The 25,805-nt window shown below is 37.6% G+C and overlaps 1 protein-coding gene across 2 annotated transcripts in view; it reads right to left on the bottom strand.

Annotated features, from left to right (window-relative positions):
- Positions 1-4,486: 4,486 nt before the first annotated feature.
- The window catches only part of KIZ (kizuna centrosomal protein), a 96,779-nt gene continuing 75,460 nt past the window's right edge, over positions 4,487-25,805 (bottom strand). Inside the window, exons 11-14 of one of the 2 annotated variants that reach the window (XR_011558660.1) lie at positions 23,429-23,513; positions 8,294-8,337; positions 5,021-5,429; positions 4,487-4,630 (exon numbers count right to left, since the gene is read on the bottom strand). Coding sequence is in view for 1 of the 2 variants with exons in the window: in XM_070747000.1 (XP_070603101.1) it covers positions 5,326-5,429; positions 8,294-8,337; positions 23,429-23,513 (233 nt within the window). In the remaining variant the exon portion in view is untranslated. Of the gene's footprint in view, positions 5,430-8,293; positions 8,338-23,428; positions 23,514-25,805 lie in introns of both variants that reach the window. The other variant, XM_070747000.1, reaches the window with a different exon arrangement.

Genomic DNA, 25,805 nt, shown 5'->3' with positions numbered 1-25,805 from the left:
GCTTCTAAGATCACTGGAGCTGAATCCGTACAGCTGGAAGCAATGCTATATCCCTCTATAGTATTATTTTGTAAGGTGTCTTTTGAGAAAACTGAACAGAAGTAGCTATTGAAATGGTCAGCAATCTCCTTATTCCCATTAATGCATGTTTTATTCCCAGTACTAAGCTTCGTGATGCCGCAGTTTTTCTTCTTCTTATCACTAATATATCTGAAGAAGGTTTTATCCCCCTTCTTTACAGATTTTGCAATTTCTTCCTCTTTTGAGGCTTTAGCAGCATATATTATCTGTTTCGCTTCCTTCTGTCTCATTTTATACACCTCCCTATCAGCTATACTTCCAGACTCTTTATACCTCCTATAGGCAGCCATTTTTTCATTAACTATAGCCCTTACATCATTGTTAATCCATAGCGGTTTCTTCTTCCTTTTACCTTTAGTTATTTGTGTTACATACAGTCCAGTGGCTTTTAAGATGGCCTTTTTTAATACAGTCCACTGGGTGCTCGCTCCTGCCATTTTATCCCTCCCCTTTAATTCATTATCTAAATATTCCCCCATTGCATTAAAATTTGTTTTTCTGAAATCCAGTACTTTGGTTGCATTATAGGATTGCTCACAATGAGTTTTTACATCAAACCACAAACATAGATGGTCACTGCAACCTAAATTTTCTCCCACCTTGACCTCTGAAACCCAATTCCCATTCGTAAAAACTAAATCTAGAATATTCTCCCCTCTAGTTGGTGTCTTAACCAGCTGTGCCAGAGCTGCTCCTGTAAAGGCCTCTACTATATTCTTACTTTTGCATGTAAGGGCACTGGGGATATTCCAGTCAACATCAGGCATGTTGAAATCACCCATAACCACAATATCTCCCTTTACTGCCATTTGGGTAATTTCATCCACCATCTTGTTGTCATATTCCTCGGATTGCCCTGGAGGCCTATAGATCACCCCAATTCCTAATGACAGAACCTTCTTTATTTTGCATGCAAATCCAGAGAGTCTCTAGATCTTGACACGTATTTTGAATTAGTGTTGTTTTTAGACTTTCTTTAATATAAATGGCTACTCCACCTCCCCTTCTCTCTCTTCTATCCTTCCTATACAGTGTATATCCTGGTATGGATATTTCCCATTCATTAGAATCCTTAAACCATGTCTCAGTTAGGGCAACCAGGTCCAAATTATCTCTAGATATTATGGCCATTAATTCACAGAGCTTGTTGCTCAAGCTTCGAGCATTCGTGCACATTACCCGAAGAACATTATTTTCATTATTAGTTTGCCCCTTATCATCAACAACTACATCTATTTTATTTGCAGCTCCCTTTTCATAAGCTTCCAAAAACTGCTTTATCCTCATTGGTCGGGGACAGAAATCACCCACATCAGTTACATCTCTGTCCCCTTTACCTAGTTTAAATGCCTGTCCAAAAAAGTTCTGAATTCCTCACCGAGTACCTGGGTACCTCTGTATGATGGATGCAAACCATCCCTCTTAAACAACTCCCTATTAGACCACCTACTGCCATCATGACTTACATAGCCAAAACCTTCAGCTTTACACCACTGCCTTAACCACACATTAAACTCTCTGATACACGTTGTTTTATCCTCTTGGCCACAAACCGGTAACACCTCTGAGAAAGTCACTGAATCAGTTATTTTACCCAGCTCCACACTAAGACATTGAAAATCTCTTTTTACTACATTAACATTTCTCTGGGACAAATCATTTGTGCCAAGATGCACCACCACATCAACGTTATTACCTTTACTCACAGCCTCGACAATGTTTGTAATCCGCCTCCTGTCCCTGCTGGCAGTGGCCCCTGGGAGACACCTCAGCACCTTCACCACATCCTTGCTCTGTCCCAAATCAACACCTCTAACAGTCGAATCACCCACAAGAAAATGTGTCCTCTTTTTATTTCTACTAACTGCACTTGATGGTTTGATGATATTTACGACAACTTCCCCTTTGAACATCCCCTCATTCTCTGCCTGAGGGACCTTGCTAATATCTCTAACATCCTTACTATTTAAATCCGCAAGAACATTATAGGAATTCGATACAGAGAGACCAAATTGCTATGTTTTTGCTCAACTGCACGCAATCTTCCTGAACCGACAGTTGTCCACACAGCCCTCCTCCTCGGGGGGCGCTGTGGAAGTGGAGGCTGGACACATGGCTGCATTACAGCACGTGGCTGGGACAATCTTTCCACTTCTGACTGCAAACTACAAACTAAGGACTGCAATCTAGAGATCTCGCCATCTAACCTAGATGTCCTTATGCAAAGAGGGCAGCACCCCAAGTTCCACAAGGTACTACGGAAGACAACAGCCAAACAAGTGTTACACTGCACCAAGCCAGTCATCTTAACAATGTATTGAAATACAAGTACTTAGCAAGAAAATAAACAACCCCTATTGCTACCAAATTTGCTAATTTTGGTTTATAGTTATATGATTCTGTGATCTGGAAGTGCAAATTAAAATGGCTTTTCCCTGCCTTTTATCCTTCCCAGTCTAATCCTGCCCCAGCCTAATCTGATTTGTCTGTGCTTGAACACAAACTGCCAATAAAATTGTCTCTTACAGCCAGTAGTATCTGCCCCTCCTACTGGAATTCAAAAAAATGTAAAATGCAAAAAGTAAAATGCACTACCTTCCTCTCTCCTTCTCTGTGATCTGGAAGTGCAAATTAAAATGGCTTTTCCCTGCCTTTTATCCTTCCCAGTCTAATCCTGCCCCAGCCTAATCTGATTTGTCTGTGCTTGAACACAAACTGCCAATAAAATTGTCTCTTACAGCCAGTAGTATCTGCCCCTCCTACTGGAATTCAAAAAATGCAAAATGCAAAAAGCAAAATGCACTACCTTCCTCTCTCCTTCTCTGTGATCTGGAAGTGCAAATTAAAATGGCTTTTCCCTGCCTTTTATCCTTCCCAGTCTAATCCTGCCCCAGCCTAATCTGATTTGTCTGTGCTTGAACACAAACTGCCAATAAAATTGTCTCTTACAGCCAGTAGTATCTGCCCCTCCTACTGGAATTCAAAAAATGCAAAAAGCAAAAAGCAAAATGCACTACCTTCCTCTCTCCTTCTCTGTGATCTGGAAGTGCAAATTAAAATGGCTTTTCCCTGCCTTTTATCCTTCCCAGTCTAATCCTGCCCCAGACTAATCTGATTTGTCTGTGCTTGAACACAAACTGCCAATAAAATTGTCTCTTACAGCCAGTAGTATCTGCCCCTCCTACTGGAATTCAAAAAATGCAAAATGCAAAAAGCAAAATGCACTACCTTCCTCTCTCCTTCTCTGTGATCTGGAAGTGCAAATTAAAATGGCTTTTCCCTGCCTTTTATCCTTCCCAGTCTAATCCTGCCCCAGCCTAATCTGATTTGTCTGTGCTTGAACACAAACTGCCAATAAAATTGTCTCTTACAGCCAGTAGTATCTGCCCCTCCTACTGGAATTCAAAAAATGCAAAATGCAAAAAGTAAAATGCACTACCTTCCTCTCTCCTTCTCTGTGATCTGGAAGTGCAAATTAAAATGGCTTTTCCCTGCCTTTTATCCTTCCCAGTCTAATCCTGCCCCAGCCTAATCTGATTTGTCTGTGCTTGAACACAAACTGCCAATAAAATTGTCTCTTACAGCCAGTAGTATCTGCCCCTCCTACTGGAATTCAAAAAATGCAAAATGCAAAAAGTAAAATGCACTACCTTCCTCTCTCCTTCTCTGTGATCTGGAAGTGCAAATTAAAATGGCTTTTCCCTGCCTTTTATCCTTCCCAGTCTAATCCTGCCCCAGCCTAATCTGATTTGTCTGTGCTTGAACACAAACTGCCAATAAAATTGTCTCTTACAGCCAGTAGTATCTGCCCCTCCTACTGGAATTCAAAAAATGCAAAATGCAAAAAGCAAAATGCACTACCTTCCTCTCTCCTTCTCTGTGATCTGGAAGTGCAAATTAAAATGGCTTTTCCCTGCCTTTTATCCTTCCCAGTCTAATCCTGCCCCAGACTAATCTGATTTGTCTGTGCTTGAACACAAACTGCCAATAAAATTGTCTCTTACAGCCAGTACTATCTGCCCCTCCTACTGGAATTCAAAAAATGCAAAATGCAAAAAGCAAAATGCACTACCTTCCTCTCTCCTTCTCTGTGATCTGGAAGTGCAAATTAAAATGGCTTTTCCCTGCCTTTTATCCTTCCCAGTCTAATCCTGCCCCAGCCTAATCTGATTTGTCTGTGCTTGAACACAAACTGCCAATAAAATTGTCTCTTACAGCCAGTAGTATCTGCCCCTCCTACTGGAATTCAAAAAATGCAAAATGCAAAAAGTAAAATGCACTACCTTTCTCTCTCCTTCTCTGTGATCTTAATCATGCTTTTCTTTTTGAAACTATTTTCATAACTAAAAGCTTCCCTGCCTCAGTAGTGAATGGTTAAAGCTACAAATATAAACAAGGTCCCAACTCCATCAGTTACTTTTTATTTAATGTAAAATTCATAATGGCATTAATAAACATGGTTGCTTTGACATGAACTGAGTCCATTAGTCTGATGGCCATTCAAGTATAAGAACAACCCTTTTTCAACAGCAACTGGATCATGGAACAAGTATAGGAGGAAATTTATTTATTTACAGTAGAACCCCGACTTACGAGACTAATTGGTTCCGGAAGGAGGCTCGTAAGTCGGAACGCTCGTATGACGAAACATTGTTTCCCATAGGAAACAATGTAAAGTCAATTAATCCGTGCAACAACAAAAAAAATCGCTGCCGCCGAACGCGGAAGTTAGCGTTCGGCTTCAGGAGACAGCCGCGAAGCGGCGCACATGTTTTAAAATGTCGCAGCCGGCCTGGGGGGCTCGGGGGCTTCCCCCTCGCCACAGCTGAAAGATGGTTCTCTAATGTAAGCTGTGGATCGAGGAGGACGCCCAAGTTGCGGACCCTCTCCGAGGGGGTCAATAATTCCCCCCCCAGGGTAATGGATGGACAGATAATATATAAATTATAAATTAAAGGCCTACAATTTTCTAGCTCTGAATTATTCTCTTTATACTCCAGATTTCAAATAAATCCAGGCATAAACTTAGACTGCTGCGGTTTTGGTGCTCTTTTTGCTTGGTTTTCAGAAAAATATTATAAAATTCATAAATATTGGTTGAAAGTAGATTGGTAGGATAATTTGGTGTGGAGAGGTGGCTATGGTAAGGCACACAAAGTGCCATCAGGACATCCATTCCAGATTGAACCCTGAAACCACTTTCTTCACTGGCTTTTTATCAGTTGTTTGTAAAAGAATATCAAGTTAGTCATAGAAATCACTGAATCCATCTTCTTGTGAACAGTGTTCTTGAGGGCGTAGGGCTGCTTCAATATCAGAATTGCTGTCATCAGACTCTCCCCAAAAAGCTGGATTGGGAAACAGATAGGGAAAGAAATGACAAGGTATTTAATGTCAACATAACCAATGATATATATTATTTAGGATATTAAGAGCCTGAATGAATGGAAACTAGATAACAGTACAAATATGAAATACTGTATGATCCCTATTTAATGGTAATCAAAGCCAAAGTAGTTCTCCTTTCATTGGTATATAGACTGGACTTGGTCCATCTGATTGATCATGAAACTTTTTTTCCTGGCTCATCTTTTTTGAGAAAAAAGATAAAGGAAAAACAGTGTTTCTTGAGTAAATGAAGGTCAAAAAATGGAGGAATGGAACTAGGCATCAGCATCATATGTAAAGAGATTTTAAAAAGCTAAAAATACAAGAGAACCTCAGACGTAGACATATAGAATTAATCCCGAAGAAGCCAAAACTACAAGAAATTTTGGGCAATGAAAATCTTTAAGAACATAAGAAGAGCCATGCTGAATCAGGCCAAAGCCCATCGAGTCCAGCATTCTGTGTCACACAGTGACCCACCAATTGTCCATGGGGATCTTGAGCAGAAAGAGAAGGCAAGACCCTCCCTTTCCCTTGACCCCCAACAAATGGTACTCAAGGGAATCCTGCCTGCCTCAGGCAACATAGAGGCAGCACTTGGACATCCGTTTCAATAACTACCAATACACTTGGCATCCATGAATCTGTCTAATCCTGCCTTGAAGCTATCAAGGCTGACAGCTGTCACAACCTCTTCTGGAAGTGAATTCCATAAACCAAGGTGAAGAAATATTTCACTTGATTTGTCCTCACTTTCTTACCTATGAGCTTTAGGGAGTGCCCCCTTGTCCTAGTATTGTGTGATAGCGAAAAGAATTTTTCTCTATTCACCTTTTCTATCCCATGCATGATTTTATACACTTTGATCAAGTCACCCCTTAAATGCCGTCTTCCAAGGCTGAAGAGACCAAGGCGTTGTAACCTGGTATCATAAGGCAGGTGCTCCATTTCAGGAATTACTGCTATTAGCATTTGGTATACAAAAATGGTATCGGCATTATGTCTGACAAAGCTAAATAGGTTCTTTTCTTTATGATAGAAGAAGACAATCTGTGGGCCCAGGGCCAAATGTGTCCTCCAGTCCTAGATCTGCACCTTCAGGAATCCCATAATTGTTGAAAACTGAAATGTGAATGATTGATGGCCAATTTATGTTTTGAACATTCAAATAAAAGCTGGAATCAAATATTTAAGGTAATGCAATCGCTATGTGAATAGTATATATTCTTCTGCTTATCTCCAAAAAGACTTTTGTAGTACTAAAAATGCTGCAGAAAGCACCTTCCTTATAATTGATGGTTACTTACGGAGCAATAAATCTCTTGCTCTTCAGATGTTGGAACCAGGCCCCCATCAATCTCAGTAACAAAGGTCTTTGGTCAAGAATAATGGAAATCCAGCAATATCTGGAAGGTTCCCATTCAAATTAACATTGTAAAGACTTACAGTGTAGATAAACAGATGGCCTCTCGGGTTAATTTTGTTTATTACAGAAAGAAAGTGCTTTTCATATAATGTGCAATATGTGTGGAAATCATTGACAAAAATATGAAGCAGCAACAGCTTCAGGTTCTCACTATTTTCATCAAAATGATGAAAGGAGATTGCAGGGGGGGAATACTGATACAGTACTGAAATGCATATAGAAAAAAAGTAACAGAATAATGGAGTCTCTGCCGTGTATGTGGGGGGAGGGCAGGGCTTGTAGGGGCGTGCATGCATGCGTGGACAGGGCGCATGGGGAACCATGCATGCACAAGGTCGGACACCTGCAGGCTCAAGCACACATTGCATTTTGTGGATTGGGCCCTGTACACTCACATTCGCATGCACACTTTGGGCACTCGCTCCAGAAAAGATTAGTCATACTGCCCTTTGCCATTTCAGGCAAATGGTTGTCCAATCTCTTCTTTAAAACTTCCAGTGCTGTCGCATACACAACTGTAAGTTATTTCACTGATTATCTGGTTTAATTGTCAGGAAATTTCTCCTTACTTATAGGTTGGTATGCTCCTGGATTAATTTCCATTCATCACTTTTTGTCCTGCTTTCACATGTTTGCAAAAACAGGGAAACAAGCAGCCTTTAGATATTGGAACACTTATATTATGTCACCACTAGTTCTTATTTTCATTAATTAGACATAGCCAATTCCTGCAACCGTTCTTGTTATGTTTTAGCCTCCAGTTCCTAAGGGAGAGAGCTTGCATTACAATGCTGCTTACATCATCACTATGATCCCATTTACTCATCTCTACAGATAACACAGATATGAAAATAACTATTAGCCCCCTTTCAACATTCCTTTAACAGCCATGATCACAAAAGAAAAACTTATTTTGTAAATAACCTAGTTTGATGTGGCTGGGATCTGGCTAGGAGAGACTACAGAGAGGGGCAGCATACAAATCTAATAAATAATAATAATAATAATAATAATAATAATAATAATAATAATAATAATAATAATTATTATTATTATTATTATTATTATTATTATTATTATTATTATTATTATTTGGGAGATTGCTTTTCTAGTTCCACCTTGCCAACTGGGTAACCTTAAGCCAGTCACTCTCTTTTGGCCTCAAAAGAAGAAAAAGACCCTATCTAAAAATATTGCCAAGAAAACTAGAGGGCTTGCTTTGGTAATCCTCAAAATTAGACTGACATAAGGACACAAATTTATTTGCGGGCAAAATGCTGAGTTTTCTTGGAACCAAGAAAAGGGACTACATGAACCCTAACCAGAGTCTCTACTGCCAGAAAAGGGGGGGGGGGGTCTTTCATTGTGTTATGTAACTACAACTGATAATATCCTTACCTTTAGATTTTACTGTAAATATTACTCCTCTTTGCGTTTCACCTCTATATAAAAAAAAGAAAAATATATCAGTACTCATTAACAGATGGACAGGTGGATATATTCTGCTCAGTAATAAGTGAACAGGTGGATATATTCAGATACAATTTAAGATCAGAATGAATTCTAAGTAGAGTAAGCTAAAAACTCCAGAATTCAATTTTAACCAAAGGCAGCAATGATATTTGTATTTGACTTCCTATGCCAATACTCCATAAAAACAACACTATGAGCAATGTTTTTAAAAATTAGTAGAGGAAAAGATGACATCTGAACCCAAATTAATATCGATAAATATTAAAGGTCTAAACAACAAATAAAAACAGAAACAAATATTTGCAAAATTACTAAGACAAAAGGCACAAATAATTTGCTTACAGGAAGTCCACATTAAACAACCACATATAAAATATACTTGGAATGTCAATAAGCTAGGGGAACTGTATGCGTCACTAGATGGAAAAAAGAAAAGAGGGGTAGCCACCTATGTGAAAAAAGAACTCAAACCCAAAGCAATAGAGACGGATACAAGAGGCAGATATGTAATAGTAGAAATTGAACTTAATGGAGAGAAGTTAATCTATCTATAGAATATCCAATGAGAGTCACTATGTACAGTATTACAGAAACACCTTCAATTGTGTTGATCACATCAAGCTGTAGAATGTGCTTAGAAAAAAAGGAATCCCAGAACATCTCATTGTCCTTGTGTGAAACCTAAGTACAACTGAAGAATTTAGTTTTATGAGAATCCAGCAAAACAGAGTGGCTCTATACCAGTGATGGCAAACCCTTTCCCCCCCAAGTGCTGAAAGTGCATGTATGTGTGTGCTGTTGCACATGTGTGAGTGCCCACATCCATAATTCAATGCCTGGGCAGGACAAAAACAGCCTCCCCTGCCCCCCCCCCACCGGAGGCCCTATGGAGGCCGGGAATGGCCCATTTCCCAACTTCCGGTGGGCTCGGGAGGCTTCACCTTCACCAAGCTCTAGAGGCATCTTTGGAGCCTGGGGAGGATGAAAATTCCTTCCCCCACCCCTGGAGGCCCTCTGGAGGCTGAAAATGCCCTCCCAGAGACTTCATGCAAGCCAAAAATCAGCTGGCACACTGAGCTGAGTTACGGCAACGGCTTACGTTCCAGCAGATATGGCTCCGTGTGCCACCTGTGGCAAGCGTGCCATAGGTTCATCATCACTGCTCTATACTCTCCCTTTATTTATTCAACTTATATGCTGTATATTTATTGTAGGTAGTCTACTATTAAAGGTCAAAGAGTACAGTGAAAAAATGGGACTAAAATTAAATATGAAGGAGAGTAAATTAGTGACAATAGATAGAACTGCCAGCCTTTGAATCTACAGTGAGAATACTGAAATGGTGGATAGCTTCTGTCTTTTGGAACCAACTATTAATATAATGGAGCAAACAGTCAAAGATTTTACTAAGTACTGCAACAGCCATGAAGGCCTTGGAAAATAACTACCTGGATGTGTGTATATCTACAATGATCAGATTTGTGCAAGCAATGGTATTCTTCATTGTATCGACAGGAGAGTCCAAGATGGGTTGCTCTTGTCTTATAGTTCTATGGGCTGAGTTGAATTTCTGTGGACCAGCTTCCCTGGTAACGTTCCCCAGTTTTTCAACTCAGTCTCAGCTCAGTAGGACTTTCACTTAAATTCCCAGAACTTCTGAGGTGAAATTATTCGTAATTATTTAGAGAGACAAGTAGCAGTTTGAGCCATGACCACTTTAGAACATCATGCTACAGCTTATGGGTTCCATGCGGTCCCTTAAAGTCCACAGGAGAGGAAAGGGGCTTGTCTACAGTTCCAGCAGCATTTTCTCTAACATTCTAGCCACACAGCTGATTTTGGACATTGGTGAGACCCATGAGACCGAAGCAGTACTCTTTTTTGGAGGTGGGGGTGGGTAATTCCCCCCCCTCCATACAATCTTTTTCAATACATTTCAAAATAATTTCATATTACAATAAAAATTGCCCCTAAAAATTATTAGTTCCAAATTTCAGTATTCATCAATTTAACCTCTGATTTTGTCATGTAGATATCTAATTTTCTTCTAATTAAATTCAACATTGATTTCCTTTTAATCTTATTAAATTAATATCATTATCCTCTTGCAAATTCAGATATGCCATCATGCCTACTCATCCTTTTTAAACATTCTGCAAAAGCCTTACAAAAAAAGGACTTATCAACTATAAAGGAAAAAGAAAACAAATTATAGTGTTGTGAGGGAAGAAACCCCCCCAACTCTATTACTATTAAAACTAAAAAAATCAACAAAACAAAGAACATACAAAAAAGAAAAAACATACATATTAATCAATCCATTATTTTAAATCCTCAATTCTTAGACATTTATCATAATATTATAATCATGTGATATTATTATAAAAATTGATCAAACCTTCAATATGTAAATAACAGCTTTCTACATTTGCTTTTCTAATTCATTCAATATAATAATCAGTTAACATTTTTAAAAAATCATTTCATTGTCGTTAACTTTCACCAATCTTTTGCAATTTATTAAGATTTCATAAAGTCATACATATCTCAAAGCAACACCTAAATGAATCTAATTACATCATTCCATAATCCATACATATTTAATAATCTATCATCCCTCCTCACAGTGCCATCCTTGCCAATCCCCAAGGAATTTCTTTCCTATCTTTTTATAAACCATTGTTTTCTCCTTTCCTCTTTCTGCTCAAATATAAAATCTTTCCAGACTATTTTTAAATTTCAGTTCTAATTCCTTTCTTCCTCTGCCTATTCCAGGGTGTCGGATCACATCTATTCTCAATTTTATTAGTGCTTATTTTTTTTATAATCATCAGGGATTTGACCCTCAACGCCCTCTTCAATCAAAACATTTTCTATTTCATTTGTCTTTCTCCATCCCTTACCCTCTTTCAACTCATTAAATATGAAATCATCTGTCTTATCAATATTATATCCTTTAATCTGTCCCTTTTGAAAGTGCCCATGTAATGACACTTTTAGATTTCCCTCCTTGTTTCCCTGTTGATCAGTCTGTTTCAGCTGTTCGGCACTCTTCTCTTCTTCCTCGCTTTCTCTGTAATCCTGATTAAAGCTTTGAGTAAAAGAAACTGTGTTGTTATTTCTATTTTCTTCTTTCCACTCTTTAATATCTTTAAGTATGTCTTTAAATAAGTCTCTTATGTCTTCCATCTCATTCAGAATTAATATATCAAAAAGTTTTGTCCAAGTGTCCAATTAATCTTCATTTCATCCAGAAGCCAAATTTCTTCAAAATAATCTATCTTTCTTTCTTGTTCTATTTCTTCTCCCTCTTTCAGGTTCAGCTAAAGTTCAAATCCATAATGTTTTCTTTCTAAGTTTTCAGCTCCTCTTTATCACTTCTTGTAAACACAATCTGTCCAATTCCATTGCATCAAGGTCATATTCATTGAGTTGTAAATCCAACCAAATATCACTTCAATTTCACCAGCAGATGTCCCCAGTATACGATCTCACAATTGCTTTCGATTCTTTGGCTTCTGTAAAAACTTTTAAATTTAAATTCTAATAGTCTCAAAAAGTCCAAATTTAACTCTCAACTTCAAAAAGCAAAGCAAATTATAAAATTCTTGGGTTTTAATTAATTTTTAAGTTCATTTAATGCTACTTAAACAGTCCACTAATAGTACGGCCGCTTCTGCTTTAGCTCAAAACAAACAATTTTTAAAAACTCCCTGTCAAGGTCTCCCTCTGGTATAGTAGCTCATCCTTTCTCCCAAACTTATTTCTTCTCAATCTCCGGTACAAAAACTTATGTTTCTTCTCTTTCCAGATGACTGCCGATGCTTTAAATCCTATCTTTCCAGGACATAGTCGCCGCTGCTATGCTGACCGAAATTGTTTCCCCCGCTGCCGGTTGAGGTCAAAAGCCTTCCTGCGCCGATCCCAAAAACAGTGGGGGGCTAAGACCCTTTTTTCACTCCCTATTTAGGGAGGTTCTGGCCGATCCGACAGGAATTGGCTCCCCTAAACAGCAGGGATTCAGCATTCCCTCGCAGGAGCATGAGAGAAGCCCTCTTGCCACGGCGCTGACCATGCCCGAGACTGGAGCAGACACTCTGACATGTCCGACACTTGAGCAGCACTCTGACATCTGCAGCTGCAGAAGAGAGTTTGGGGCCGCCTTGCTGTGCCTCTTTGGGGCCTGGACTGCCATGCACCTCCGACAGCTTTTCAGAAGACTATCACACAACTCAGACTCAGCTGAGCTGCGAAAGGCCAGTAAAATCAGTGCAAGCCCCTTGAAGTTCTGCAGTTGCAGGAAGGGGCCTGGACTTCCTGTCTACTTCGGCAAATCATACTCCAAGAGGACAGTGAGTCGCAGCAGCTGCAGGATCACATAAGCCTGCCTGGATTGCACAGTGACTGTACTGGATTTGGTGGCTAATTACTAAATCTTTGTCAGTTAACCATTAGGAGCTGAGTCACTCATCAATCGTTCGATTATTCGGCCACACTCTTTTAAGCTCCAATTCACTGCGGCTGCTGCAACATACTTAAGCCTACTTGGAAGGAATGGTGAGGCAAGTGTATGTTTGTAGGTGTGGGACTATCCCAACTTGCTTGCAGATCCTAACCAGTATTGTAAGTTCAGGATTTGGCCAAGTTGTAATTCTGGCACAGCAGCAGGGCTTTCGAGCATGTCTGCCCCAGATTTTGTTCTGCAGCCACAAAATGGAGGAAAGTGGTGCAGGCTCAGGTCTACTGCAGGAGGAAGCATGGTCTCATCTGACCACAGACAGGGCTGGTTAGGACCCAGTAAAGCCTTGATCTGCTAGCTTGGCAGCAGCAGCTAAAATCAAAGCTAAAGCTTGACCGCAAAAGTAACCCTCCACAGAGGAGGAAATTGCAGCCAAACAGAAAGCCCTAGATAAGGAGTTTGATAGAGCCAAGAAAGACTCGAATAGATAGAGTCACTCTGATCCCAAAAGGGCTGATAGTCGAGTTATGCATCAGTTCCCTGATACGGCCTTGCAGCAGGGGCAGCAGGCAGAGTACCAAGGGACTCCTGTAGGTACCTGTGGATCTTAGGGAACAGTTAGATCATGGAGATCTATTTGGGCCTACGTGAATGGCTAATCATTCTGCTCATTCTCGATTGCAAAATCCTGGAGAGGACTGGGAGAGAACTGCCCTTAGGGGGGCACAAACATGCTCCAGAGGGAACTTTCATCCCAACAGTTGTGGAGCTCTGGCCAGGGGTGCTTCAGTCTCCATTTATGAGGCTTTGGATAGCCCAGTTTATCAGAGAGGATATTGCTGAGGGACTAAAACAGAGCCAGCAATTACCCACATCAGTCACAGATCAGGCCATGCATACTGACATTTGGGAGCCAATAGGTGAGGCTGTGAGTTATCAAGGGGATTCTCCTGGACATTCCACCAAAAGTCAATCTTCTCTTTTGGACTTTTTGGACTATGAACGAGAATCCCTCTACACGAATCCCAGCGACTGGTTAGGTCCCACAGAATTGGCCTTCTCCGGGTCCCATCGACGAAACAATGTCATCTGGCAGGGCCCAGGGGAAGAGCCTTCTCTGTGGCGGCCCCAACCCTCTGGAATCAACTCCCTCCGGAGATTAGGATTGCCCCCACCCTCCTTGCCTTTCACAAACTCCTTAAAACCCACCTCTGCCATCAGGCATGGGGAAATTGATTCCCCTGGGCCGTCTCTGTTTTAATGTATGGTTTGTCTGAGATGTATGACTGTTTTTTTATATTAAGGGGTTTTAAATTGTTTTTAACTATTGGATTTGTAGTTTTCTTGTTGTGAGCCACTCCAAGTCTTCGGAGAGGGCCGGCATACAAATCTAATAAATAATAAAATAATAATGCCAGCTTTCAAGGGCTTGTTTAATCCAACCCTTTTTAAGACCCTGCTGGCTAAAACGTGGACTTCGACCTCCAGAATGTGATCCAGGTTCAAAAGATGGATACACCTATGGCAGCTTTAACTTCCTCGGTCCTGTTACGGGACATGGAGGATGTGTTAAAGGCAGAGGAACATGAAGTGATGGGTCTCTGCAGAACCCATCAAGCAGATTCCTAGGTGATCTAGGCATCCACTGCAGCATTCTTTTTCACGCGAGCATCATTGTGCCGACTCAGGCAATTTAAAGCTCAGATCCCAACAGAAGATCTGCGGGTACACCAAGACCTCTGCAAGATTTACTGCTGATGCATCTCTGAATGCCGCTAAATTCTCAGTGCAGGCTATTGCATCTCAGTGATGGCCTGCTGCTTGCTGTGGTTGCAACATTGGCGCATGGATACCAAGAACCGAGGGAATGTAGCTTCTGCACCCTAGACTTAGCTATTCTTTCTGTCAAAGAAATTTGTCGGTGGGGGGCATGCGCCATGGATGCCTCTGTCGCCATTCATCCACCACAATAGACTGGACATTTATGCTTCCATGAGGCATCTTTCAGCCGATGGGTCCTGCAGTGAGTGCATGAGGAGGTGGGGAATGCAGACCAAAGCAGGTCCTGCCCATAGGACTGCCAAGCTTTGGCATATCCCATTCTGGACTCTCCCAGCGATACTATAGAGAAGGGGCATTGATATTACCAGATATGCCCTTTCTCATAGTGATCGACAGGAGAGTCCAAATTCCAGGAGGCAATATGTTTGGAATGGAGCTGGACTACAAGATTCACTTCATCTTCATTTTCAACTGGGGAACTTTATCAGGGAGACGTGCCCTCAGAAATTTAACTCAGTGTGAGTAGAATAACCCATCCTGGACCCTCCCATCAATCACCACAAGAAAGGGTGTGTTGGCTTAGGTAATACCAATGCCCCCTTTCTGCAAAACTTAATGGAAGTGAAAGCTGGACTTTAAAGAACCAGAATAGGAAGAGTATTGCTGCTTTTAAATGTTGATGTGAGAGAAAGCGACTATAAATTCGGTGGACAACCCTGAAAACAAGCAAATGATAATTGAATAAATCAACTCAGAATTCTCACTAGAGGTACAAATGACCAGATTCAAATTATCCTACTGTGAATATGCTATACTAAGACCTAACTCTCAGGAGAAAGTCTAATATTGGAAAAGGAAAGAAGGAAAGAAGGAACAGAGCAAGTAAATTGGATAGACTCATTTACAGAGCATTGTTTGAAGACCTAAAAATTCAGGTTAGGGACAGATTATCATGGAGGGAAAAATATGATTAGGTGTTCAGATGGCAGTAACACTATAATTATGAAAAAGTGTCCAACTGAATAATGTATTGTTTTTTTCAAGATTTCCACAGAACTGCTAAAGCTTGTTGAAAGAAACGTCACATACTCATTGTAAGGTGTTTGCATACTGCAAGTAATGGCTAAAATATGAAGAAATTTATATTGTACAATGGTGCAGCAGTAGCTATATTATTCATATTTCTAGATTCAGACACTTCTCTTTGAATATAAGAAAAGTCTTTATATGCATACATGTAGGAAGGTAGGAAATAGCATAGACTTAAATGTATAAATATACATACAGTATGTAGCAATAGCACTTATATACCTCTTCATATTGCTTTACAGTGCTCCCCAAGCAGTTTACAGAGTCATCGTATTGCTCCCAACAATCTGAGTCCTCATTTTATCCACCTTGGAAGGATGGAAGGCTGAGTCAACCTTGAGCCTATGAGATTCAATCTGCCAAATTGCTGGCAGACGGTGATCAGTAGAAGTAGCCTGCAATACTACACTCTAACCACTGCATCCCTGCGGTTCATCAATTCAATATACAGTATTAAAATTATGATCATGAATGAGACCAGACTATTTTCTTAGGTCAGCTATGATAGGATTCCAATATTCTTTCATCTAATTGGAGTAAATGCTCACCCCTACATTTATTCATTGCCCCGCCCATGGGTCTCCCTTTGTCACTTCTGTATAGCTATAATTGTTATACATTCTGATGCCACAGTTGTAGTAATTTGTTTGTGTTAGGAGGAGTGATTTGACACAAATAGGTAAGAGTCCAATTCTAGTCAAAAACATCAAATTGGAGTTAAACAAATTACTGCAGAAACATTTTCCATAATTAAAAAAATATCTCTGCAATGTTCTACAATAAATCATCTGTTAATTTGTTTTAGGAGTACTTAACCTTAAGTGTTATAGGCACAAACTATTGAGTATAAGGAGAAGGGCGGCATAAAAAAAATCAAATAAATAAACTACACAGCTAAGTTCAAAAGTATGTTTATTTTCCAAGGAAGCTTGGTACATGTCTACTTCGTCCACAGCTACAAATAAGCAGTATGCCACAATGTCACATAAACCCATTTTGTATACAAGGTTTATGATTTCCTCATTACTGAAACAAAGAATACCTTTCAATCTTCAAAAGCTAATTGAGTCACTTTGTTTTATGAATTTTTAAGCTATTTACATCAATCCTAGTTGGAGAAGCTAAATGTTTCCAGAAATAAAGATTTGAATAAGGAATTGGTTCCTACTCAAACCACACAAAAGGAAGAATGATCTCCCTCCCATGGTTTTCAATAAAGAACATCATTTCATAATGCATTTTATTGTTTAAAAGTTTAAAATATCTTTCCTTTATGAATTACTCCACTTTCTATAACATTCTACAGTTGTGCTATGTGAAAGAATACTCATTTTTTCAGTTTTGAAATTCTACTATTAACCCACAAGCAAAAATACAAAAAGCAGATGCATTTTTTACCTTAAGTTAATTACTTAAGGTATTCCTTGGACCTCATCTACCCCTTTTGCAAGTCCTCATAATAAGACAAGCCAACAGTTTTAGATATGGGGGAGTTTCATTTGTTTTGTTAAGTGTGGGGAGAAAAATGAAAATATTAACCAATTTCCAAATCTTTCAATCATCTCTCAAAACATGCCAGTATGTTTCAATAGGGAAGAAAATGGTAAGCAAGCATCCGTTTACCCCAGACAATTTTAAATCACCAGAACCAGATGGATTATATCCCAAGGTTCTGAAGAAAATGGCAAATGAGATTTCAGAACCACTGAACGATATCTTTCCAAGATTCTGGAGTACTGGGGAGCTGCCAGAAGACTGGAAAAGAGCTTCCATCTTCAAAAAAGTAAAAACAATAGAGCCAGGAAACTACAGACCTATTAGCCTGACCTCAATACCAGGGAAGATTCTGGAAAAGATAAGCAATGAATCAGCAAAAACTTAGAAGTAAAAACAAAGAAGTAATAATCAAAAGCCAACATGGATTTGTCAAAAACAGACCATGCCAGAGTAATCTTATTGTGTTTTTTGACAAAGTGACAAAATTAGTGGACCAGAGGAATGCTGTCAATATAATTTACTTGGACTTCGGTAGGGCATTTGATAAAGTAGACCATAACCTACTATTTGATAAGATAGCAAAATGTAGGTTATACAGCATCCCCACCAGATGGATTTGTAACTGGCTGATCAACTGCACTCAATGTGTAATCCTCAATGGAACTGAATCTACATGGAGGGAAGTATGCAGTGGGGTACTCCAAGGCTCTGTTTTAGGCCTAGTACTATTCAACACCATCATCAATTATTTGGATGAGGGGATAGATGTAACTCATCAAATTTGCAGATGACACCAAGCTGGCAGGAATAGCCAACACTCCAGAAGATTCAGAAGGATCTTGACAGACTTGAACATTGGGTGCTATCTAACAAAAAATAAAATAAAATGGTGAAAAAAGTAAGGTTCTACTTTTAGGCAAGAAAACCAAAATGCCCAATATATGTGGCACCTTGCTCAATAGTAACTGTGAGAGAAATCTTGGAGTCCTAGCAGACAATCACTTAAATATGAGCCAGCAGTGTGCTTGCAGCTGCCAAAAAGGCCAATACAGTTCTAGGCTACAAAAAAAAGGGACAGAATCATGATCAAGCAAAGTGTTAATATTACTTTATAATGCTTTGGTAAAGCCACACTTGGAAAACTGCATCCAGGTTTGGTCGCCACAATGTAAAAAAAGATGTTGAGACTCTCAAAAGAGTGCAGAGAAGAGCAACAAAGATGACTAGAGAACTGGAGACTAAAACATATAAAGAATGGTTCCTGGAACTGGGTTTGTATAGTTTGGTGGAAATTAGGACTAGGGATGACATGATTCCAGTATCTCAGGGGCTGCCACAAAGAGAGAGTCAAGCTATTCTCCGAAGCACATGAGAGCAGGACAAGAAGCAATGGGTGGAAAATAATCAATTTCTTGACAGTTAGAACAATTAATCAGTTGAACCACTTGCCTCCAGAAGTTGTAAATGCTCCAGCACTGGAAGTTTTTAAGACAAAATTTGTCTTAAACTCTTAAACTATTTGTCTGAAGAGGTGTAGGCTATCCTGCCCTAAGCAAGTGGTTGAACTAGAAGACCTCCAAGGTCCTTTCCAACTGTATTATTCTATTCTATTCTATTCTATTCTATTCTATTCTATTGTTACCGTATCTCTTTCAACAATTTTTATATGACATATATGCTAAAGAAATTAGAGTATAACACCATCTGAGCATTAGTTACAGTAAACTTCCCTTTCTTTTAAGAACTTAAGGACCTCAATGGTTTTTGCATCCATAAAGCTTTTCTCTTTTTATCATGAACCATCAATACCAGAGGTGGGTTTCAGCAGGTTCTGACCAGTTCTGGAGAACCAGTAGCGGAAATGTTGTGTAGTTCAGAGAACTGGTAAATATCACTTGGCTGGCCCTGCCCTATCTATTCTCTGCCTTCCGAGTTCCAGCTGATCGGGAGGAAATTGGGATTTTATAGTAACTTTCCCCTGGAATGGGGTGGGAATGGAGATTTTACACTATCCTTCCCTGCCATGCCCACCAAGCCACGCCACGCCACGCCACACCCACCAAGTCACACCCACAGAACCAGTAGTAATTTTTTTTAATCCTACCACTGATCAATACATACTTTAATTATTAAGTTTACACTTTAAAAATATGACTCTGACATTGCCCCCTTTTCTCTAGTTCAAGAATTAGTGAAAACAACTGAGAAAAATTATATTTAAAGTCCAGGATAATTCATTTGAACTAGAGGAAAGAGGGCAACTCAGGGTCATACTTTTAAAGTGTAAACTTAATTATCTTAAAGGACTATTTAACCGTTACTTCATTCTCTAATTTGGAGCTGATGTTGATGAACAAAGCCATTGTCTTTCTAAAATTAATTTCAAAATTCACTACCTCTCCATATTTTAATATGTCTTCAATGATCAAAGGGAAAAGCTTATTTAGCTTAAACAGTTTAAAGGCAATATTATCTGCAAAGTCATTAAACTTCTTCTATCTATGAGACTAATAATTTTATCAGTATTTTGAACTGTTGTGCTGTAATTTTAGTAGTCTAATGCCACAATCATCTTTGGTCACATTTATTCAGAAGGCTTAAAGGAAGAGAAAAATCATTCTTTTATATTGCTAATAGGGGAAACAGGCTGTTTGTAAACTACAAGAAATCTAAAATAATGATTTTCAATTAGAAACCAAAACAGCAGGCTTTGATAATTGAGCAGAATTGAAAAAAATCAAACATCACTTTAAATATCTGGGCCATGCCTTCCATTTACAGAGAATCCATGAAAGCCCACCTTGAGCATCTTATGGAAATGAATCAAAATCTACAATGGCCATCAAAAGATTCTTCTGCCTCTGAGGAGATAAACTGCCCCCAGGAGATAAACTAATAAACAGCATTGAAGCTTTTTAAAACTAAAACTCAGCTCAGACTTAAATAGTTGCTAAGATATATATTTCATTTGGAAATAAACTGAGAAATACAGCTTGAATTTAGCAAAGAAACAGTGACACCTACTGGTCATTGTACTTATCTGTGAAGATTAAAATCAAGCTTAAAGTGATAAATTCAGAGGCTGTATTTGAAATCATCAGTACAAACAGCTACAAGTGGTAACTAGTAATGTATTCAAGTGAATAAATTTAATATATTTAAAGAATAGACACTCCTGTTAAAAAGCCAATTTAAATAGTCAATCAGTAAGAATTTTATGAAGCTCAAAAGCAGGTCTTATTGCCTTTCATGGATAACTTGGTAAATAAAACAATGCTGAAATCTTAAGGCATACTTCAGGGAAACCAACTTAAATATTTTGGATTTTATTTTTTACATTCAGATGTTGCAAAAGAAAAGGCCTCTAAGACAGTGTTTCCCAACCTTGGCAACTTGGAAGATATTTGGTCTTCAACTCCCAGAATTTTCCAGCCAGCAAATGTCTGAGCTGAGTTTTAGTTTTAAAAAGCCTCAATTCTGGGAGTTGAAGTCCAAATATCTTCAAGTTCCAAAGTTGGGAGAAACACTGCTCTAAGAAAAAACATTGCATTTAGCCCAAACCTGCAAGGACAGTCCACTACTGACATCCACTGGCTGATTGTATTGCTACAGAGCAGTCAAATGCCACACACATTGCTGCAACCATTGGTTTAATAATTATGCTATAACTACTAAGTATAGATTACTTTTGGATCAGTTGTTTCATATAAATATTTTTCCTTTGAATGTAATGTTATAATTAAGTTAGAAAGTTTGTGTGCAAGTTTAAGTGTATTTGTAATAAGCAGTGGAACTCTGGCAAGAAAATTGTTTTCAACTAGGATACAACAGGGTAATATTTGCTGGAGAAGAGGAAGCTGTGGCATGCACCTCCATACAAAAGGGAACAAGTGGCCTTCAATCTGAGAACAGCTTTCTATTAAGACTCACTCCTTCGTACATTATGCCTTTCATCCTCACTCAACCACAAAATGATTTTGCTGTTGGACACACAATGGTAGAAAAGATTTACATTGAAAGAATCTTTAATAATAAACTGTTGCAGGTCTGCCTACTTCCCCCACAATTTATAATACAATAAACATTGGATTCTATTAAGTCTCATGCACTGAAGTCGCACTGGAAAAAAAGAATATGAAAGCACTCAATTCTTCCCATTTCCAGTGCCATAATAGTGAAATGAGCATGGATAAATGTGCTAAGAGTATCTCTTTGCATCTTTTATAGCTTGTGTGTATTAATCTGTAAAGCTTATTAAGAAAGTCATTGCTATGCAAAGCAGCACCCAATCTCTTTTACTTGCTTTTCAACAGAGTGCAGTGTTTAGCCAATAGGACTTGTCCACTGCCCCTCATTCTGCATTCATAACATGCAACATTTGCACAATGTATCTCTCAAAGACTGCTGAATAAAAGCCTTAATACTCATGTAAACAACTGCAAACCAATTACTTAATGAATCAGGTCCACGCATAATGAGGTGCCACACAAAGAGCTATAAATGCATTTTTGCGCCCAAGCCTCTGCTTTAAAGTAAAATCCCTCAGCTGTAGTTTGGGCTTAACTAGCACATCATAATTATTGTCTGTAGGACATCAGTGGAAGCCATTTAAAAAAAAAATTAGGTCCATCAGGGTATTTCACGAGTCGCTCATCAGCTCAGTGACTAAACACTATGGAAGGGTGTGTGTGAATTAAACGTACCACAGCGGTACTAGACTGTTATGTTTATTTTCAAGTACTGGTTTTCAAGACCACTTGTAATAGCACGAAGATGCAAGAAGTAACAATAAGTGGAATCTTTAGACATCAACCTATAAGAAATGTCTTTGTATCCAAACTGCAAATAAGTATCTGAGCCTTAATCCTTCTTTCACACTTTATTTGTATTTTATTTATAACATCTTTATAAAAGAAGCATCCAATATAAGATTGGAAATGTTACTAATAATGTGGTGTTAAAAGGCCTTTATTTTCCTTATAGAGAAAACTAAAATGCAAGTGCCTTTAAAAATAAGTATTAACTCATGTTATATTATGCAATGAATTTTCCCTATTAGAATAAGAATGTTCCTTGCTTCTTAATGCTAGACAGCATGCATTATATGGAGAGTATAAGGAATTGTTGTTCATATTATAATTCAAAGCATGTTTCCAGAGAACATTTTGAAAAATGTTGTTAGTGTTTACATATTTATTCTTTTCATATTACAAACAGTATTTGAAGATACTTCTTTGGCTTATTATTATTCCGTCAAATAGCAATAACTTATGAAATGTGACCAATATATTTTAACAAATTAACTTCAAAAAATATTATTCTCCAACTTCAATTCCTGAAAATCAGATCTGAAAATAATTGCACTGTAAAGGGTATAATGTGCATTACTATTTATTGTTTAGGCTGTTCAATTAATTTTATTCAATGACTACATAGTACCAATTTTACATAATTAGAGAGTTAAAATCTAAAAAAATGTTATAAATGTTACCAAGATCAGAAAATACAAACAAGACTTTCAAACACAGAGCAGCACAATCAGGCTATGGAAGTGTATTGACAATTATTATGTAACAATCTAAAGCCAATTTAAAATTCCAGAATTATTTACCATGCTTCATTTACTTATACCTCTTGATTGCTAGCAATTTGAATCATGCTGCTGATAGAGGGGGGGGGGGGAGTGTAACACAAAATCACCCAAAGAAGGGGGGGGGGTTAAGAAGGGGGAGTGGATAAATTGCATCTCTTTAGGAAAAACAAGGGCATTAATTAAATGCTCTCAATTTGAAATTACAAAAAAAAACACCACATAATCTAGCAGTGAAAATGAAAACAGGAATTGAGCTGAAGTTCATTTACATCTCAACTCCAGCCAGGAGATAACAAACCATTTTATTTCTTGAAGACTTTATGTTTTATGCTTGCCCTTTTCTTGAGGACTTCCATTGTCTAGTCTCTAAGTAGTCCTACTGAGAGCAGCTGTACGTGCTAATCTGTGGTTTACTGCAATGTCAATGGAGTCTTAAAATAAGAGAACAACAGCTGCAAAACAATACCTGGTTTTAGTGCAAATATTTTCTAAGGCGTTTCTTGACTTTAATGTTATTATTTTAGAAACACAAATCTGAACTGTAGCCCTGAGATCAAAATATTGGAATCCTGAAATTCCCAGAGGCATTTCTTAGAAATAGTTGAAACAATTCACTAATGAAACTCTTTAACGATTTTACCTTGACAAAGAGCTTTTCCTCTCTAGAGATGAAAAACTGGGCTCAGAACTGGTTCCATTACTTTTTTGTTCCTTGATGTTCAAACCTGAAAGATAAAAACCATATACTTCATTAGTTGTTGGCTAAAATAAATGAGAAATTATAATCCTGAACTATAACATCTGGTCTGAAGAACCCATAATAATAGATGTGTTAACATACATTTAGATTTTACAGTGTTATTAATAAACATAGTTCCCTTTAGTATATCTAGGCAATTTAATGATTCCCTACAAATAATATGCCTATATTTTCCACTACTACTGTTTACACTTTATCAGAATAGTACTATATAATAGTAGAAGAAAGTAATGTGGAAGTTTTAATAGACTTTTTATAAGAACTTATTTTCTTGTTACTATATAATATTGCATCTTCTTTAAAATAATGATTTTTCATCCTTGATCTTTTCCTAGAATTTATTCTTCTTTATATTAATTTTTGATACTTATTTTCACATGCAGAAATGGTCTTAAATCTGGATTGATAGTAAGGCATTAGAAAACATTTGTGGTAATTTAACAACCAGCATTGGTTGGGCTGTAATAAACAAATATTGTATATAATAGTAGAAAATAAATCACAAATATTAAATAAACAGGAAACTAAATAGAGAACATAATGTTAGAATCCACAGTTGACATCACCAAGTTCCTAAGAGGTCAGTAAGGGGTGTACATAAGTGCACCAGAGTGCCTACTGTCCCATGTCCTATTGTCTCTTTTATATCTCATATATTTTCTTTTATACCTATATCTTTTTCTGCTATTCTCTCATAGTTATATTTCACTCCTTTATTTTCTCCTCTATTCCCCCTTTAATACATTCTACCTGATTATATCCTCTATAACCCTCATTGTGTATTATTGTGTATTGGGCAAAACAAACAAACAAATAATGTATGTCTTCTAAATAGAGGACATAATATTGTAATTTGGTTTAACATTATACATTGTCATATCCTTATATACTATATCCTATACTGTCATTGAGAAGACACATAAAGATTGCCAGACCAAAGAAGTTAGCAACCAAATCCCATTCATATAGCATTATGTATTATTACTATAATTAGTAATTAATTAAATTAATATCATAATTATACTATATAGTAATATTATATATTAAACCAGAAGTTAAACATTTCAAAATAGTTTATAATTCACACAAACATCTTGATTTTAACCCTGATTTATACAAAACTTTTGGATAAATTTTTGGACTAATGAAACTTATAACCAAAACTGTTCTTCTGAAATATTTGTTTTATGACTGTTACAATACTACATAAAATATGTTTCACAAAATAGATTAGATATTGAGATGGAATAAATATATTTGTTGGCATTTTCCTAGCTATTGTAATCTGCCACAATAATAGAAGTAGCACTTGTATTTCTTTTAAATCATCTACCCACTGAGGCAACTGCCAGCCGAGTTTTCCCTCAATCTGCCAATCCCTGTCATCTGCTATCTGGCAGCGAATTGCCAAATATACTGAACCAGATCTCAAAAAATGTGAAACTCAAAATGGAATACAGTACTGCTTTTCTTCAATATAGTTCCCCTCTACTGGTGAGTTTTAGCTGCTTAACATACATGAATTCTTTGTGAAGTGTCTTTAATGCACTCCTGTGACTGAAATTGAAATTTGTTTCTAAGAAAGAAAGGACACTTTAAATGTTTTAACTGTTCTATGAAGATAGTTTCAACGATTCCTTAAAGAATCCAAAGATTTCTGTACATTTTGTTCTCTGTGAATAAATTATGGCAATTATCCTAATACTAATTGTATGTCCTCATTTTTTTTGATAATATACACTTTTGCCTAATTTCCTCACCATACATTAAAATTAATAATTCTTTGATTGCCAACAGAAGATATTTACAGTATATTAAAAAGATAAATCTCGTTAAATAATCCTATTTCTGTCCATCCCAGATATATTAGAATAACTTTCTAATTATCCTTAAAAGTTTCATTTAGAAATGTTGTAAAAATTATTTCCTTTCACTATATTATATGCAGTTAGTATCAGTTAATTTTAAAAAGTTATTAAAACTAAATAAAACTAAATATTTATTTTAAACAGTAAATGTTTATCAAATTTTACTTGTGCCAAAAGGGTGAGTCAAGAAAACAAACAACTAATAATTTAAAAGTTAATGAGTCTAAATGGGGGGGGAGCTCATTGACTTAATTATTTCTTAGACTTTTCACAATGCAGGAATTTAAGCTAAGATTAAATCAGATCCTAGCTTGTAAAGTTGCAAGTGCTTAGATAATCATAAAATAGAATATTCAGAGAGGAAAGAAAATAGTAAGAATTTACAAACA

This window comes from Erythrolamprus reginae, chromosome 3 (genome assembly GCF_031021105.1).
Source record: "Erythrolamprus reginae isolate rEryReg1 chromosome 3, rEryReg1.hap1, whole genome shotgun sequence".
In the NCBI taxonomy this organism is placed as follows: domain Eukaryota; kingdom Metazoa; phylum Chordata; class Lepidosauria; order Squamata; family Dipsadidae; genus Erythrolamprus; species Erythrolamprus reginae.
This window is presented reverse-complemented; position numbering and strand designations above follow the sequence as displayed.